At 37.4% G+C, this 14,518-nt stretch overlaps 1 protein-coding gene across 1 annotated transcript in view; it reads left to right on the top strand.

Annotated features, from left to right (window-relative positions):
* The first annotated feature begins 432 nt into the window (after positions 1-432).
* The window catches only part of HMCN1 (hemicentin 1), a 231,992-nt gene continuing 217,906 nt past the window's right edge, over positions 433-14,518 (top strand). Inside the window, exon 1 of the mRNA XM_070939286.1 lies at positions 433-724. Within this exon, the coding sequence (XP_070795387.1) occupies positions 433-724 (292 nt within the window). The remainder of the gene's footprint in view (positions 725-14,518) is intronic.

Raw genomic sequence — 14,518 nt, forward strand, 5'->3', positions numbered from 1 at the left:
TGCAGCCGCTGCCGCTGCAGCCACAGGCTTCCAATAGCAGCCGAATTTTGGAGAGCCTGTGCCTCTTGCCAAAGAATCCAGAGGTGGCAACAGAAGTAGCAGCAGCTGTGTGGGGGATATGAATGGGATTCCTTCTCTCTTGGCTCAGGGAGAGGCTGCCAAACTCTTACAAACTGAGGCTGGGGAAGGGAAGAAGAACCGGCAACTTGCACAGGCAAAAGTAGTCGTGTTTCTCTGCCTCTCCTGAATCTGTGGAAAGTAAAGTTCTTGGGGGGTGGAGGAATAAGGAGGGAGGGGGAAAGGACTTCTGTTGCTGCTTTGAAAAAAAAGATTGATCCAATGCATTCTTCACAACCAGACTGGATCCTTTGTGATGCTTGAGGTGGGAAGCTGAGCACGTTGCTGAGGTACCAGAGAAAAGGAGGGAAAGCCATGGATTTCCATGACAATGTCTTCCTGCGGGCTGTAGGATTCTGCGCATCACTTTTTTTTGTCATCCTTGTTTTGCCTACCTGTGCCCAAGATGGAGTGGTAGAACCTGAGCCCGCCATGGAAGAAATCCCACAAGGAGCATCTACCTTGGCTTTTGTCTTTGATGTGACTGGCTCAATGTACGATGACTTAGTTCAGGTCATTGAAGGTGCCTCCAAAATTTTGGAAACCTCTTTGAAGAGACCCAAGAGGCCACTGTACAACTTTGCACTGGTTCCCTTCCATGATCCAGGTAAGGCAGTATTTTCAAGTGTTCTAAAATTGAGAAATACTTAGAAAGACATGCCTGTACAGATAGTTGGGGATTTTTAAAGGTTTATTTTAATAACAGAGGTGTGTGTGTGTGTGTGTGTGTGTGTGTGTGTGTGTGTGGTGTTATTAAAATGAGATGCTCTCAGTATGTGTGTCTGTGTGTGATGTAACAAATAAAAGGACCAGGGATGTATGAGAACAGGTTGTCCTCAAATAGTGTTAGATTATAAAAGACATTATAAACATTATAAAAATAGAGACAGTACAGAATTATTTCTATTCATAAAATAGTGATTCTATTCATAAAAGAAAAGAAACTCCCCCAGAAGAAACTTCCAAGAGACTTCCTTAATTAAATAAATGTAACTTCTGCAACACATTAATGTGCCAAAATAGGTGCATTGTTTGGGAATTGAATTGTGAATTGAAAACAGAGTTTATGACTGCAGAACATGGTTTTATTAACTATACATGGCATCTATGGAGAAAATATTCCTAAACATCAGTTTATATTCAGTATATAAACATGCTATGTCATGTTTTCAATCAATGTTTTACAAATTTTTATTGTAAATGAAATACTTTTTCTTTTAAAAGCCCTTCACTCAGCATAATAATCATGAATTACATACAGAAGCCTTCACTTACCTAGTATTTCCTGGACTGGGGTTTACCGTATAACTCCCTTTACCCTCAGCCAGACAACTATTGCCCATGGGAACTGTAGTCATCCAGAAGACTCCAAGTTGGAAAAGACAGGATATGTTTTATATATTCTTCAAAAGCATCTTTAACACTCCCCTGCTGAAACTCATTGTATTTCCCATGAAAAATTCTTGGGACACAATCAAATTTTATGGCTGGTGCTTCAGCTGTCTCTTTATTGTCCTCCCTGCTTTCCTTCTACACACTGTTGTTCATGGATTCTTCCTGCTTTCTCTCCCACTCCATAGCATCTGTTTTCTATTCCTTTCTTTACACTTTCTCTTCTTTTAACAAACATCTTTGGATGATCCTTCAAAAAAAGAGAATGCAGACTGTCCCAGGCTGGGGCATTGTACACAAATCACTACAAACACAAAAAAATGTCTGTCTAAAAATCTGAACTTCCAACTACTTCTTTCTCCTGAGCTATTCTGGAATGAAGTCATCTGGAATTTATTTGAGTTGTGGGAATGATAAAAGATAATCGCTTTTCAGCTATGACTCTATTTGCTCTTTAAGGAAAAAGTAGCCATTGAATGGTGAAATTCTTAGTATGATTGATAAGAAAATAGGGATGCATGCTTAAAGCTATTTTTCGCTAGATAGCCTAGAGTTTTCCCCTCAGAATAAGAATTCGTTTTCTTTCTTTTGTTTTGCTTTTTGTTCATATAAGGCACCAACATATTTGAGATAAACTGCCACCGCAGTGCAATATGTACCAGCAGAGGGCCCAAAGGTCTAACATTGGAGTCCCATGGTGGTATTTTAGATAACATTTTTTAATTCAACTTTCTTCCAGATTGCTAGGGAATTGGATGGGGTTAAATTGATTTCAGTTTGAGCAACTGGCAGTATTTAGGTGACATTGCCAGATTCTCAGATCCTAGGTGCTGAAACACAAACACAATTTAAGACACATTAACTATAAGCTAGTTTGTGGTGTGATTTTTCAAAACAATGGTTGTCGTGAGAAAAACAACTATGTTACAGAATGACTTGACCAATTTTTCCAGTTTTAGATATGGAAGGAATTACTAAAAAGCTTTGGTCAGAAATGTGAACTCTACTTTTATTGAAGATGTGCTCCTAGATGATAACTCTTGCTCCCTCTTGTTAAAGACATTGAAATTTTTAAAATTACTACTTTGTCAAGAAGCCACATGATCATGTTTCTTTATGTATAAACATAAATGTCATTACAAAGGGAAGAGCTTTTAATATGATTTGAAAGAAAGGTCTGGTAGATTGCTAGCTGCTATCTAAGGACAAAGACATTCCTTGTAAGATGTTCAAGTTGTTAAATGTGCCAGCAAAGGAAGTATTTCCATCATGACCAAAACTTAAAGAGCAACAATAGCTATTCTTCCTCCAACTTTTCTTTTTAAAAAATCAAATAAAAACTGTTCAATGCCACTCACAGTATGTACTCAGGTTTTTTTTGGTTAATGTCCTGGAAATAATTAATAGCTGCATTCCTGGGATTAGGAACTAGACAATAAAGAGAAAGGGAATCTTTATGGACATAAATTATAGGTGCTCTGGAGAACATAAAAAAGATACTTTACAAGATGTGTTAGCACACATGTAACTATTTTGCTGATCATTAAATAATGATGCCCTTTGGTGGGCTTGCATAACTGCTTAAAAAACTGAGACTGATTGTGTTTGTGCAAACAGGCAATATTTTACTCAGACTGCTCACACAAAGCCATTCTGTGGTGACTACAGAATGTCAGAATTCCTGAATTTAGAAACAACTGATCTTGGAGGGGAAAAAATTGACATATCCTGATCCGAATTCTAGCAATGGGGTGGAATTTTTGACATCAGGTATTATAATACTCCCCTCATAAAATATCCCATGTGCCAGAAATTTAAAAATACAGTTAAAACACATTTTAAATGTGATTTGGACAATCTTACTGAGATAATTATACAAGATAGTTGAATCTTGTATATAATATAGTTGAAATTTGAAATTTTCACTAGAAAATTAATGGATTTTCATGTAAGAGCTTTGGAATTTCATGAAATTTGGCTCTTCTTGGAACAGAAAATCCTAGGGAGAGAAGCATCCAGATCTATCTGCTAATCCTTCTTTCAAGCCCTTCAGAAACAGAAGATGCAAGACTAGAAAAATTTAGCTGAGAGAAAAAGTGTGCAATTGATGCAAAAATGTGAATTGAGGAATTTGTTGGAATCAGGACAGAGATAGCTGGGGAAAGACCCTAGAGCAATGGTTTCTCAGCATTGACAACTTTAAGATATGTGGTCTTCAACTCCCACAATTCCCCAGCCAGAGAGTTTCTCAACCTTGGCAATTTTAAGATGTGTGGAGTTCAAGTCCTAGAATTCCCCAGCCACTGACCTAGAGGTCAATTTCTAAGCCCTTTTCAATCAAGGCTTTGAAAGTGGCAAGGAGCCAGTGCTTTGGGTTTGAAGGAGACATATTCATGAGGGAAAATATTGGGAACACATGTTGATTGAGCTCAAATGCTGAAAGGCTGATTGTTGAAAGAAGGCTTTGGTGTTACTTGAGCCTCCTCAGCATGTTCTGATATTGGCAATATTTGTTAGGACACCCTGTGTAAGCTGGGGTTCTGCACATTCTCATTTTAATTTGGGTTGACTCCTCTATAGATTTGGTCTTGGACAAAGTTGCATCGTACTCCTGAGTTTTCAAGCCAATGTAAAGTTAATTGACAGCTGGTGGCAGTGCTTGGAATTTCCTGTTTGGAATTATTGTTTAATCAGGTTGATTATAATTGGTTCATTACTTGCTCAGGATCTAGATTTTGTAACTGGAGAAAACCTCTAGTGCTCTGTCTCTTTAAAGAGGGTTTAAAAAGGAGGTTCTGGTGAATCTCCTGTCTCTGTTTCTGGGTTTACTCAGTGTTAGAAGGGGAGGAAGAAGGGTGGGAGGAAGACAAATGACATGTGGGGTACATCAGGGCTCAATGCACTCACATTTCTGTTTATATGATGCCACTGGATGAGGTCATTGGGGTCAAACATCTTTGGCATGCTGATGATACCCAGCTGTACATTTTAACCCCAGGCCAATCAGGTGATGCCTTCCAGGTCTTGTCTCAGTATTTCGAGACTCTAGGTTTCTGGATGGGAAGGGGTAAGTTGAAGCTCAACTGTCATAGGATAGAGTGGTCACTGGGCTACCAACATCTGGAAGCACTCCATCTTTAGCTCTGAATGGTGACCACATTGATCCCTTTGAGAGGGATGCACAATTGGATTCACAACTCATAGCTGTGGCCAGGAGGGCCTTCGCACAAATAGAGTTAAGACCTTATGTAGACTGGGAGGTTCTTAAGACAGATGTACATTGTGTGGCCATTTTCCAGTTATTGGAGAAATAAAGAGGTAGAAAAAAAGAGCAGTCTAATGAGTAAGCAACACCGAGTCCTTAGTCTAGCTTCTTGCAGCTTACCTTCCACCAGTGGTGGGTTGCCCCCGGTTCGCACTGGTTCTATAGAACCGGTAGTAAAACTGGTGGGAGGCTTTGCCCATGTCATCAAAACGCTTCTGCGCATGCGCAGAAGAGCACGTGCACAGCACTGCTGTGAACCGGTACTAAAGGTAAGTAGAACCCACCCCTGCCTTCCACATATCTTGTATAAGTGTCAAAAACCAAACTGATTAAGAGTTTGGAGATATATCATTTTGTACATTTGGAGGGCTACAAATGGGAAAATATTATTTAATATAAGAACACAATTGTAACAGTGAGGCATTTTTCATTTGCTCTTTTGTATAATGGCTTAAATGTTGGTTGCTTTGCTAAATAATTTTTTAAACCAGTTACCTATTGAAGAGCATCTTAGAGTGACAGTCTCTTTAACCTAGTGCTGCAGGGGTGAGTTCTACTTTCCTTTACTACTGGTTCACAACGGGGCTGCGTGCGCGCTCTTCTGCGCATGCACAGAAGCATTCTGATGATGTCAGGGTCGGTGGGCGGAGCTTCCCTCTGGTTTTACTACCGGTTCTATAGAACTGGTCCAAACTGGGGGCAACCCACCACTGTAGTGCTGGCAGTAAAATCCTTGGAAAGCTGAAATGAGATGAAGAAATGTAGTTAAGGCAACTATTTACTCAATATTAGATAAAGCTTAAGCAAAAAAAAAAAAAAAAGCACAGAAGAGAGTAGAGAATTGTGTAAAGTATGCATATGCCAATATTTATGTATAGTGTCTATATCAATGCAAATCAGAATGACCAGTTTTAAGGGAAATAGGACATCTTTCACTAGAGAAGGCCCCCTATGCTCTTGTCTTTTACATAGACAATCTTAAGTATCCTTTCAGAGTATTCCTTCAGGTATACCCCATAGCTGACCCAAAATATGACACCAGTGCCAAGATTTGTATGAATTCTTCTGTTTGGACATGACTATTCCTAACATTTTAAAAAAGTTAGGGCCCTTGATTAGGGCCAAGTCAAATTCCTGGAAGAAGTTAGCATTTATGAGTGAGCAAATGCTCAACCCCTCCACTCCAGATTTGGTGTTCTTGTTATGTAAGAGTACAAAGAACTGGATAATAGAGCAGAAGGAGAAGATGTAAATGACACTGAATTTGCTCTTTTGGAAAGCTGAGTAATGCATTGCTTCTTCTGTATTACTTGACCTGTATCATCTCTTCCTGACACTCCACCTTGTGCTAGGAAAGGAAGAGAGGGAAGAGTAATCTGGGAACTTTGAATAGTGCTTCTTCTCAACTACTATGGTTTTCCTCATCCCTACCAGGGATGAAATGCTACCGGTTTGCACTGGTTCAGGGGAACTGGTAGTAATAAGAGCTACTGGTTCGGGTTAACCGGTATTTCCGATGATCAGCTGTGCCACACGATTTATATTCGTTAGAAAGCAGGAAATTCTGCTTTCTAGCAAATCTAAATTGCATGGCACAGCTTTTCCCCCCCCTTGCTGTTCTACTTATCTTCAAACGGCTCTTTTTTCCGTGCACAGCATGCATTTGGCACGCACTGTGCATGCACGGGCAGAGAACTGGTGGCAACCCATGGAGGATTTCATCACTGATCCCTACCCACTTGTTCAGTGTAATGCAGTACTTGCTGGAGGCGATGTCACCTTTCATGAGTTCTTCCAAGGTTTTAAGATTCTGGTTTTGCTCAATCCAGCAGTAATAATTCTTTAACCAAATGGTTTAAGTTGATTCTGTATATGTCTTGGGCACTGGTGGGTTGTCCCCAGTTCGGACTGGTTCACAAGAACCGGTAGTAAAACCGGCAGGAGGTTCTGCTCACCGACCCCGACGTCATCAGGAAGCTTCCGCGCATGTGCAGAAGTGTGTGCGGCCCCGTTGCGAACCGGTAGTAAAGGTAAGTAGAACCCACCCTTGGTCCTGGATAATGATGTTGATGATTTCATTACATTTCCATGGAGATTATCAATCATCCAGGTCATGGTTGTCCCAAATCTTTGGGATTTCATTAAATTGATTATAGCTACCCACTCCAATAGATTCATGGCTGGCTTTCAAAATCTAACACTAAGATAAATCAATTTAAATTAAAACAGACCAGACCCAAAACAGCAAGTCAAACAGTACTCCCCCCCCCAAACATACTAACTTCAGTTCTGGGATCAAAGCCATATTTTAAGGGATTTTCAGAACCCCAGGTGAGTGGGTGTCTGTATCTGTGGAAGATGCTGTTCTAGAGGGTGGGAACCACAAAACAAAAGCACACTCAGTCTCACAAAATGCCAACTTTTGGTAAAAGGAAATTAGAATGCATCTACTCTGTCTGAACATATCAGATGTCCTTGAATATACCAGATGGCCAAAAACAATGGAAGAAAGATGGTCCCTCAGATAACCAGATCCTACACCATGAAGGGCTTTAAAAGTAACAACCAGCACCTTGAATTGCATCTGGAATCCAACTGACAGTCAATACAGCTCATGTAGCTGTGGTGACAACTGGACACAATGAGAAGTGCCTAACATTGTTTTGACCACTGCATTTTGAACAAGTTGCACCTTCTGTATGGTTTTCAAAGGCAGCCCATGAGGATTCTTACAGGAATGAATTTGATAATTGGAATTCATTTTGAAAGCTAGCTTGATACTTGCACAAAATTATTTCCCAACCATACACTGCTCAAGGGAGATGGGCTATAGAAATTATGACTGATTTGTATTCTAGTTTCACAGTTTTGAAAATATGGGAAACAGGAAGGAAAAATAAAAGTTTCTTCTTATTTAAGAAGATGCCACATTTAAAACCGCATTTTAAAGCACCTTACCCGGGCAACATTTGCAATTGGCTCTGTTCTTTAAAAAAATGGAAAGGCAATAGTCTGAACTGGCACTTCTACCTTTGCCTCTATTCCAGTTCCCTTCCTTATGTTTATTTATTTATAAATTAAAGCTATATTCTGCTATTTGGTCAACAAAAGCTGTTAATTGCAGCTCATTAAAATACTCTCTACAGCTATACTTACTTTCATATTTTCCATCTGTTTTGACTCAGCATCTCTCCAAATTCCAGAGTTCCAAAATGCAAAATGAGTCAATCTATGCAAGTTAAACATTGTCACATTTTCATAATTTCATATTTCGGCTATATTAATTGCAAAGGTGGACATTAACTCATAATATACTCCTCTGTACAGAAAGAAGATAGATTTATCTATAATAATTTTAGCTACGCTATGGATTGTTTTAAAATAATTATTTTTATTTTAGATTACTCAAACCTGTGCACAGAGGAGAACAATCTGGTATTTTAAGCACCTAAAGACTCTGAACAAAGATAACAAAAAGTTAGATACAATGCACTGTATACACTTTAATAATGTAATGCATCAAACAATGTAACTTAACAAATAGTAGAAGTAGCCTTTAAGTGGGAGAGATTCTGAGTATGCATGTGAATGATTTGTGTAACCTTGGGTCCATGTGTAAAAGATGATTCATCTGGGCTGCAGAAATCCAGATGACCACTGGAAAGAGTTAAGAGCTTTCTACTCTCTTTGCTGACATCATATGGGTTTTTAAATCCAAGTATGGTAGACCCAGTTGTAAGAAAAGTAAAGACCATGTGTTAGAATTATGTGGAGACTTAGATTCTAGGATGAAAAACTTCCTGGACTCAACCCTTTTCTCTCCCCATTTTCAGTTCTCACTTCTGTTTCAGGGAGAAGAAGATCTGCAACTGGAATGCAGTCATATTGTTTAAATTAGTGTTGGGCATAGAGTTTAGTGCGGGAACACAGAGAGGGTTAAATGTAAGCAGGAAGCCCATTGTAATTTTAAAAGCCTAGGCCACTAGTTAGTTTTCATGAGCTGCAATATCTCAAGGGAAGCTGAATATTATTGAAACATTTCCTGCATTCTCTTAGGCTGCACAATGGAATGCTGAAAATTGGTTTTGCAAAAGAACTCTTTATTTTTTTTTTAAACAGTCAGTTAAGTTTAGCTGGATTGGCCTGATTGTTTTTACTAATAATTGTTTTTGGAAAAGAAGAAAGAAAAAAGTCATTGGGGAGAAATGAGTTGCTTTCTTGTTTTGCAATTTCAAATAAAGAGAGGTAAAAGTCATTTTATTTGCAAGCAGATCATGGCCTTTCTTTTCTTTTCTTTAAATTTTTTTTTCTTTTTGCATGCCCATGTTGTCAGCTTAGTTTGTCTCACTTGGTTTAGCTGATTCTTGATGACTCAAATTGATTGGAGTCCTCCTAAAAGATGTTGGTTTTGAAAAGAATCAGAGTGTTCTTACCTATGATAATTTTCAAATACTGTTTCAAAAGCAGTGTTTCCCTAAAGGGGAACGCATAAAAAGCACCTTTCTTCCAAGTCATTAAAGCAGCAATGTCTTTTCCCAAGCATTTGTAGCTGCTTCATAAACTGCTCCTGTCTGCCTCCATACAAACATGGACGTACAGTTCACAGTGAAGTAAGCTATTTTAAAGATTTTAATTACACATAGGGGGTCTTTGGAGCAAAACACCACTTCTGAAGAATTTGCATAATTCTACCATCATTTGATATTGTGACAATCACCCATTAATGAATCTTCATTTGTGATCCAACTTGCAGTTTGTTAATGATTGTGAGGACATTATACTAAATGGCTTGGTTGATCTTATTGCAGTGCTTTCAGATAGTGGAATGAAATGGTATGGTTAGGATACAGTTAAATTTAACTGGCATTCTTAGGATCGAATTAAATTATATGCTAAGGCAAGTCCTTTGGCTATCAAAAGAAAGCAAAGCTGGGAATACCTCTTGAATTATTTGCTTGATATTTTTATCCAGTGGATTCCCCTTTGCCTTTGCACACACTTACCAAGTTCTTTGATTGTAGATGTTGCAGAAATTAAATCATATTAATCCTTTGCTTTTGCCTCTAATGTTGCCTGACAGAAGTGACACCATATTGCTTGCTTTTGTTCTTCCTGTGGTAGAATCAAAATATTTGTGGATATTTACTGGACTGCGTCCAGATGTTTTGAGTTCTGGAATCAAGGATTCAAATGCAAGTTTGAAATATAATTGTCCATGTGGTACATATGACTTTAATGAGCTCTTATCACTCATTTTATGTACTAAAACAAGAAATGTTTACATTGTGTTGTCCTCAGCCAGGAGAGTTGGATCACAGAGTTTTTTTTTTATTTGGACGCAATAACCACACAATATGAAGACTTAAGGTTTATTCCAAGGCAAAATAAGAAATTTGCATAATAACATAACATGAGACAGCATTCAAAGAATATACAGGCATACTGAGGATATAATATAACCCAAGAGAGTAATCAAAGAATATTAACACAAGACAGTGATTTGAAATATTCAAAAATATTGAAGAATATCAGAAGATTAAGGAAGAAATATGTTACATTCCTTCTGCTAGTCAGAGAACCCAAGAGAGATAATGATGGGTGGATCCTTTCAAAGCCACTCTCATTCATGTATCTGACTAACACACTTCTAGTATTATCACAAACATTCCATATACATTTATCCATTAATCATTAAATAGTCAAGGAGATATCATACTCAGTGCCAAACTGTTTGCTAACCATTTCATTTATTCTCATTAATGCTTGACTTCCACCGTATATATAACTCGTACTGCATTCAGTAACCAACTTCCAACTTTGTATTCATGCAAACATTCCAGAATTCAACTTTACTTTGTAAAGCAGCTACTTTACAAATTGCATTAATACTTCAATTTTTCTCCGGTTATAATATCTATACCTGCAGTTTCCCTATTTTTCAACATACTTCCAGGTGATTTTCCCATCTATTTTTTTTCTTGGATGCTTTTTATAGCATCCATCTCACTTCTTCTCTTTCCTATATCATTATGATTCCCATTCAAAACTTGAAATTTCCCCTTCTCTCGCTTCTGTGGCTTCCCAAATCTCTACTTAAAAAACAATATTTTATTTACATAAAAATGTTTTTCATTTTTTCTGCTTCTTTTAATCTTAACCCTTTCTCGCTCTGTGTTCTTCAAACTTCCATTTTTCTTCATATACATTATACAATATCTTGTATATTAGTTGTTCAGCAATCATCCGCTTATATGCTTTTAAAAAATCTAGTCTTTTTTCTATTTTTCCTTGTTCCAACATGCATTTTTTTTCCATGCTTGCCATTAGCACAATGCCATGGTCTTCTGTATGCACTCTGTTATATAATTATTTTAATTCTGTCGCAAACAATTTCTGAATACTCTTTGCTTCAGTTTGCTTTATATTCTTTTGCATTCTTAGACTTGTAACTGGTCCCTTAGGAATGTTATATATTTTCCCCACCCACCAATTTAATTCATGCATAAACTGACATCTTCACTTCTCTGCATATACTCATCAACTGTGCTCCATATAATTAAATATATTCATTTAGATGTAATACACATTTCCCTAGTTTTACAAAAAACACAGCATATACATTTTCTTTCTTCTCTTTTTGAGCCTCTTCAACTTTTTCATTTCCAGAGTTGGGAAATGGCTCTCCTTCAATCACATAATATTTTGCACATTGAAACAGAGATACATCAATATATAATGGATTAAAATCAAGCCATTGCCTAACTGATGATATGATGCTTGCTGTCAACCATGAAGCTCACTTGACCTAAGCCATCTTGGAGCTTCACTGTTGCCACACAGGAGCTGAAGGATAGGGAGGGGGGATTTGAAATAGTTGTGACTTTGCAGCCAAAATAAAATATTTTCTCTTGGGACCCAAGGACATTCTGACACTTGGTCAGAGGAAGGAGGAGTGATGTCACCAGGCAACCAGACACAGTGGTTGTGGTGGTTTTCACTTACCTTTGCTACCAGTTCGGAACTGTGAGTGTGAGCATGCGGTGTTTCTGCGCATCTGCAGAGCATCCGTAATGACGTCTGCAGAACATCTGTAATGACGTCACATCACTGGAATAAATGTGGAGACCTTTTCAACTGAGACAGCAGTTATACAACATATCGACTTTACAAAGTCTTCTGGTAATTTAATGTTTCAGATCTCACTCAAGCTTCCATGAAGTAGAATGGATTTTATGAATATTTGTATGTCCTAACTAAATTTGCTAAACTTTTAAGGTGTCACAAAACTGTCTTTTTGTTTCTAAACATTATAACCTGGCTAATATTATAGAAACTGGTTTTCCAAGTTTTTCTCTTTTTCCTTTTCCAGCATTTTATTTAACAAACCCCTGATTTTATAAGTGTTATACTACAGAGCACCTAGAGAACAGAGTCATGCTCTAGTCCAGCTCTTATTTGCCAACCTATTTTAAAGATTTAAACTGTAGATATAGATAGAATTTTACTACACTTACAGCTTTTGTCTATGGGGAAAAAGTGCATGCATTTAAAATATAGATTGTTTATGAGCCAAATAGAAGTTCCATTAGTCATGTTTAAAACTAACTGTCTAGCTTAGCTAGGAACAAAAATATCAAAGGGAATCACACCTTTCAGGCATATAAGTGAAATATTTCTTTGGAAATATTTTTTTAAGGAACTGGCCATCTTCCAGGGATTTTAGGAGTTAGAGTATTTTTCTAATATATCTTAGGTTTGCAGAATTAGCTTGCGTAGCAGGATGTGTTCACTTAACATGTGCAAGGAACATCTGGAATCTCACCCATGCATGTTTTTTTAGCCACAGTAGGTCTATTAGTAATATTAGTTTTGGCATTGATTTTGTGTGTGGAGGCAGCATTCACAATTAAAGTATTTTCTTTTCTTTTGGGTACAGTGATGAGACAATTCTGTTCTCCTTGAAAGATTAGCAGGCAAGTGCATATATTTGGAAAAGGAAGTTCTTAAAAAGCCAGATTGGATGTAACAGTATATTAAATGGATAAAGTACGCTATAAATAATCTGATATAAGATCCCTTCTCCAATAAAGAAGTGTTTTAGTGAGTATCTGTTTTTGGAGTCAAATTCCTTTTCTCTTGCATTAGGATTCTTGAGGATCTTATTTGTCTCTTATCTGTTTGGATTGCCTTTCTGCAAAATTGGTACTTTCTGATTGGTTCTGCTCATCCCAACCACCATAGCTGCCATGACCCTGTCTCAAACTTTCAAATTACCCCAATGCAGATGTTAACACCATGCAGATGTTTAATCATGTAGATGTTCATTCTGCTGGTAATAATATAAAACCGAATGATGGAAAAAGTATGTCTAGAATTGTGGTTGCCTAACCTATAAGGCTTGTGCCTTTTCCTCCATAAAAACTGTGATGGAAATAGACTACAATACTGGCTTATGAAATGTGGAGCTATTTCACTCAATCTTTCCCAATTGACAATGGCTCTGTTTAATTGTACTTTGCTCAGAAGTTGCTTTCATGTGAAATAGAGCAAGTTCATAATGTAGAAGCGTAAAGCTTTGCTATTACCAAGTGAGGAAAGTATCATTAAACCTCTGGATAAAGGAGAATTAGAAGCCATTTAATAACATAGTTGAAAGACCCAGGGCCATAGCTTTCATACACAATACAATGTGATGATATTTCATATTAATAAAAATAGAAGCATTGGCAATCTGGTGCCTGCAGTGTCTTTAGATGGCATCTATCTAGACACACACACACACACACACAAAATTTAGTAACGTTTACAAGAAAAACTAGCAAGGTTTTGTTCTGAACTGAGATTTTAATGACAGTATTGAAATCTGGTGAAATTATGAGTTAGAATGTAACAGATTTTGGAGCTGTCAAATGACACCTTGGGGGTAAGAGCAATGAATGAATTACGCCTCTTTTTCATTCAAAAATTGCGTAAGAACATGCACTTATACTCAATCCCTAAAAGCTTTCCATCCTCTGAAATACAACATTGTTTGCACCTCACACTATGTAGAATATTTCATTCGGTAGCATTAAATGTGTAATTTATCATGGTACATGTCAGGAGTAATCTTGAAGTTGATCTGAGCATAATCCTACTCATGAGCCTTTCCTACTCATGTCAAAGTAGGAGTGGAAAATGTCCAGGAATCTAGGACACCTAAATTTCTTTCTTTTAATTTAAGGGAAGAAATTTAGTTGGTCACAGCTGCATCATTTGGGACTTGATAAAGGAACACATAAAGCCCCGGAACTTCAAATGTGCACCAGCTTCTTTGATGTGGTTCCATACTAAGTGCTTAACCTTTTTCACAATGTAACGGCTAGCCTGCATTAAGAAAATGAATGCTATTTTTTCAAGGTTAAGATGATTGAAAAGTATCTTTTACATACGATGTTATATTCTTGTGGAATGCATGGATTCTCTGGTTGAATGAACAATATTAATGTTGTACATTCCAGTTCTTCATTTCCCACTGGAAAGGATTTAATCTAATGATATTCCAGATTTCTTACATTAAAACATTCCATCTACAATGTTTTAATGGTTAGAACATTGCAAATAGAAGATTTCATCATAATTTATCTGGGCTATCACTAAAATACATTCTTTCCAGTGAGAATAAGCAAATTGGAAGGCACCACAGTCATAGATAGTTAGAAACCAAAATCTACATTTAAATGGGTCAAACCTTCATACAGTTTT

Source organism: Pituophis catenifer, unplaced genomic scaffold (genome assembly GCF_029215685.1).
Source record: "Pituophis catenifer annectens isolate HBS135680 unplaced genomic scaffold, rPitCat1.0.hap2 SCAF_3, whole genome shotgun sequence".
Lineage (NCBI taxonomy): Eukaryota > Metazoa > Chordata > Lepidosauria > Squamata > Colubridae > Pituophis > Pituophis catenifer.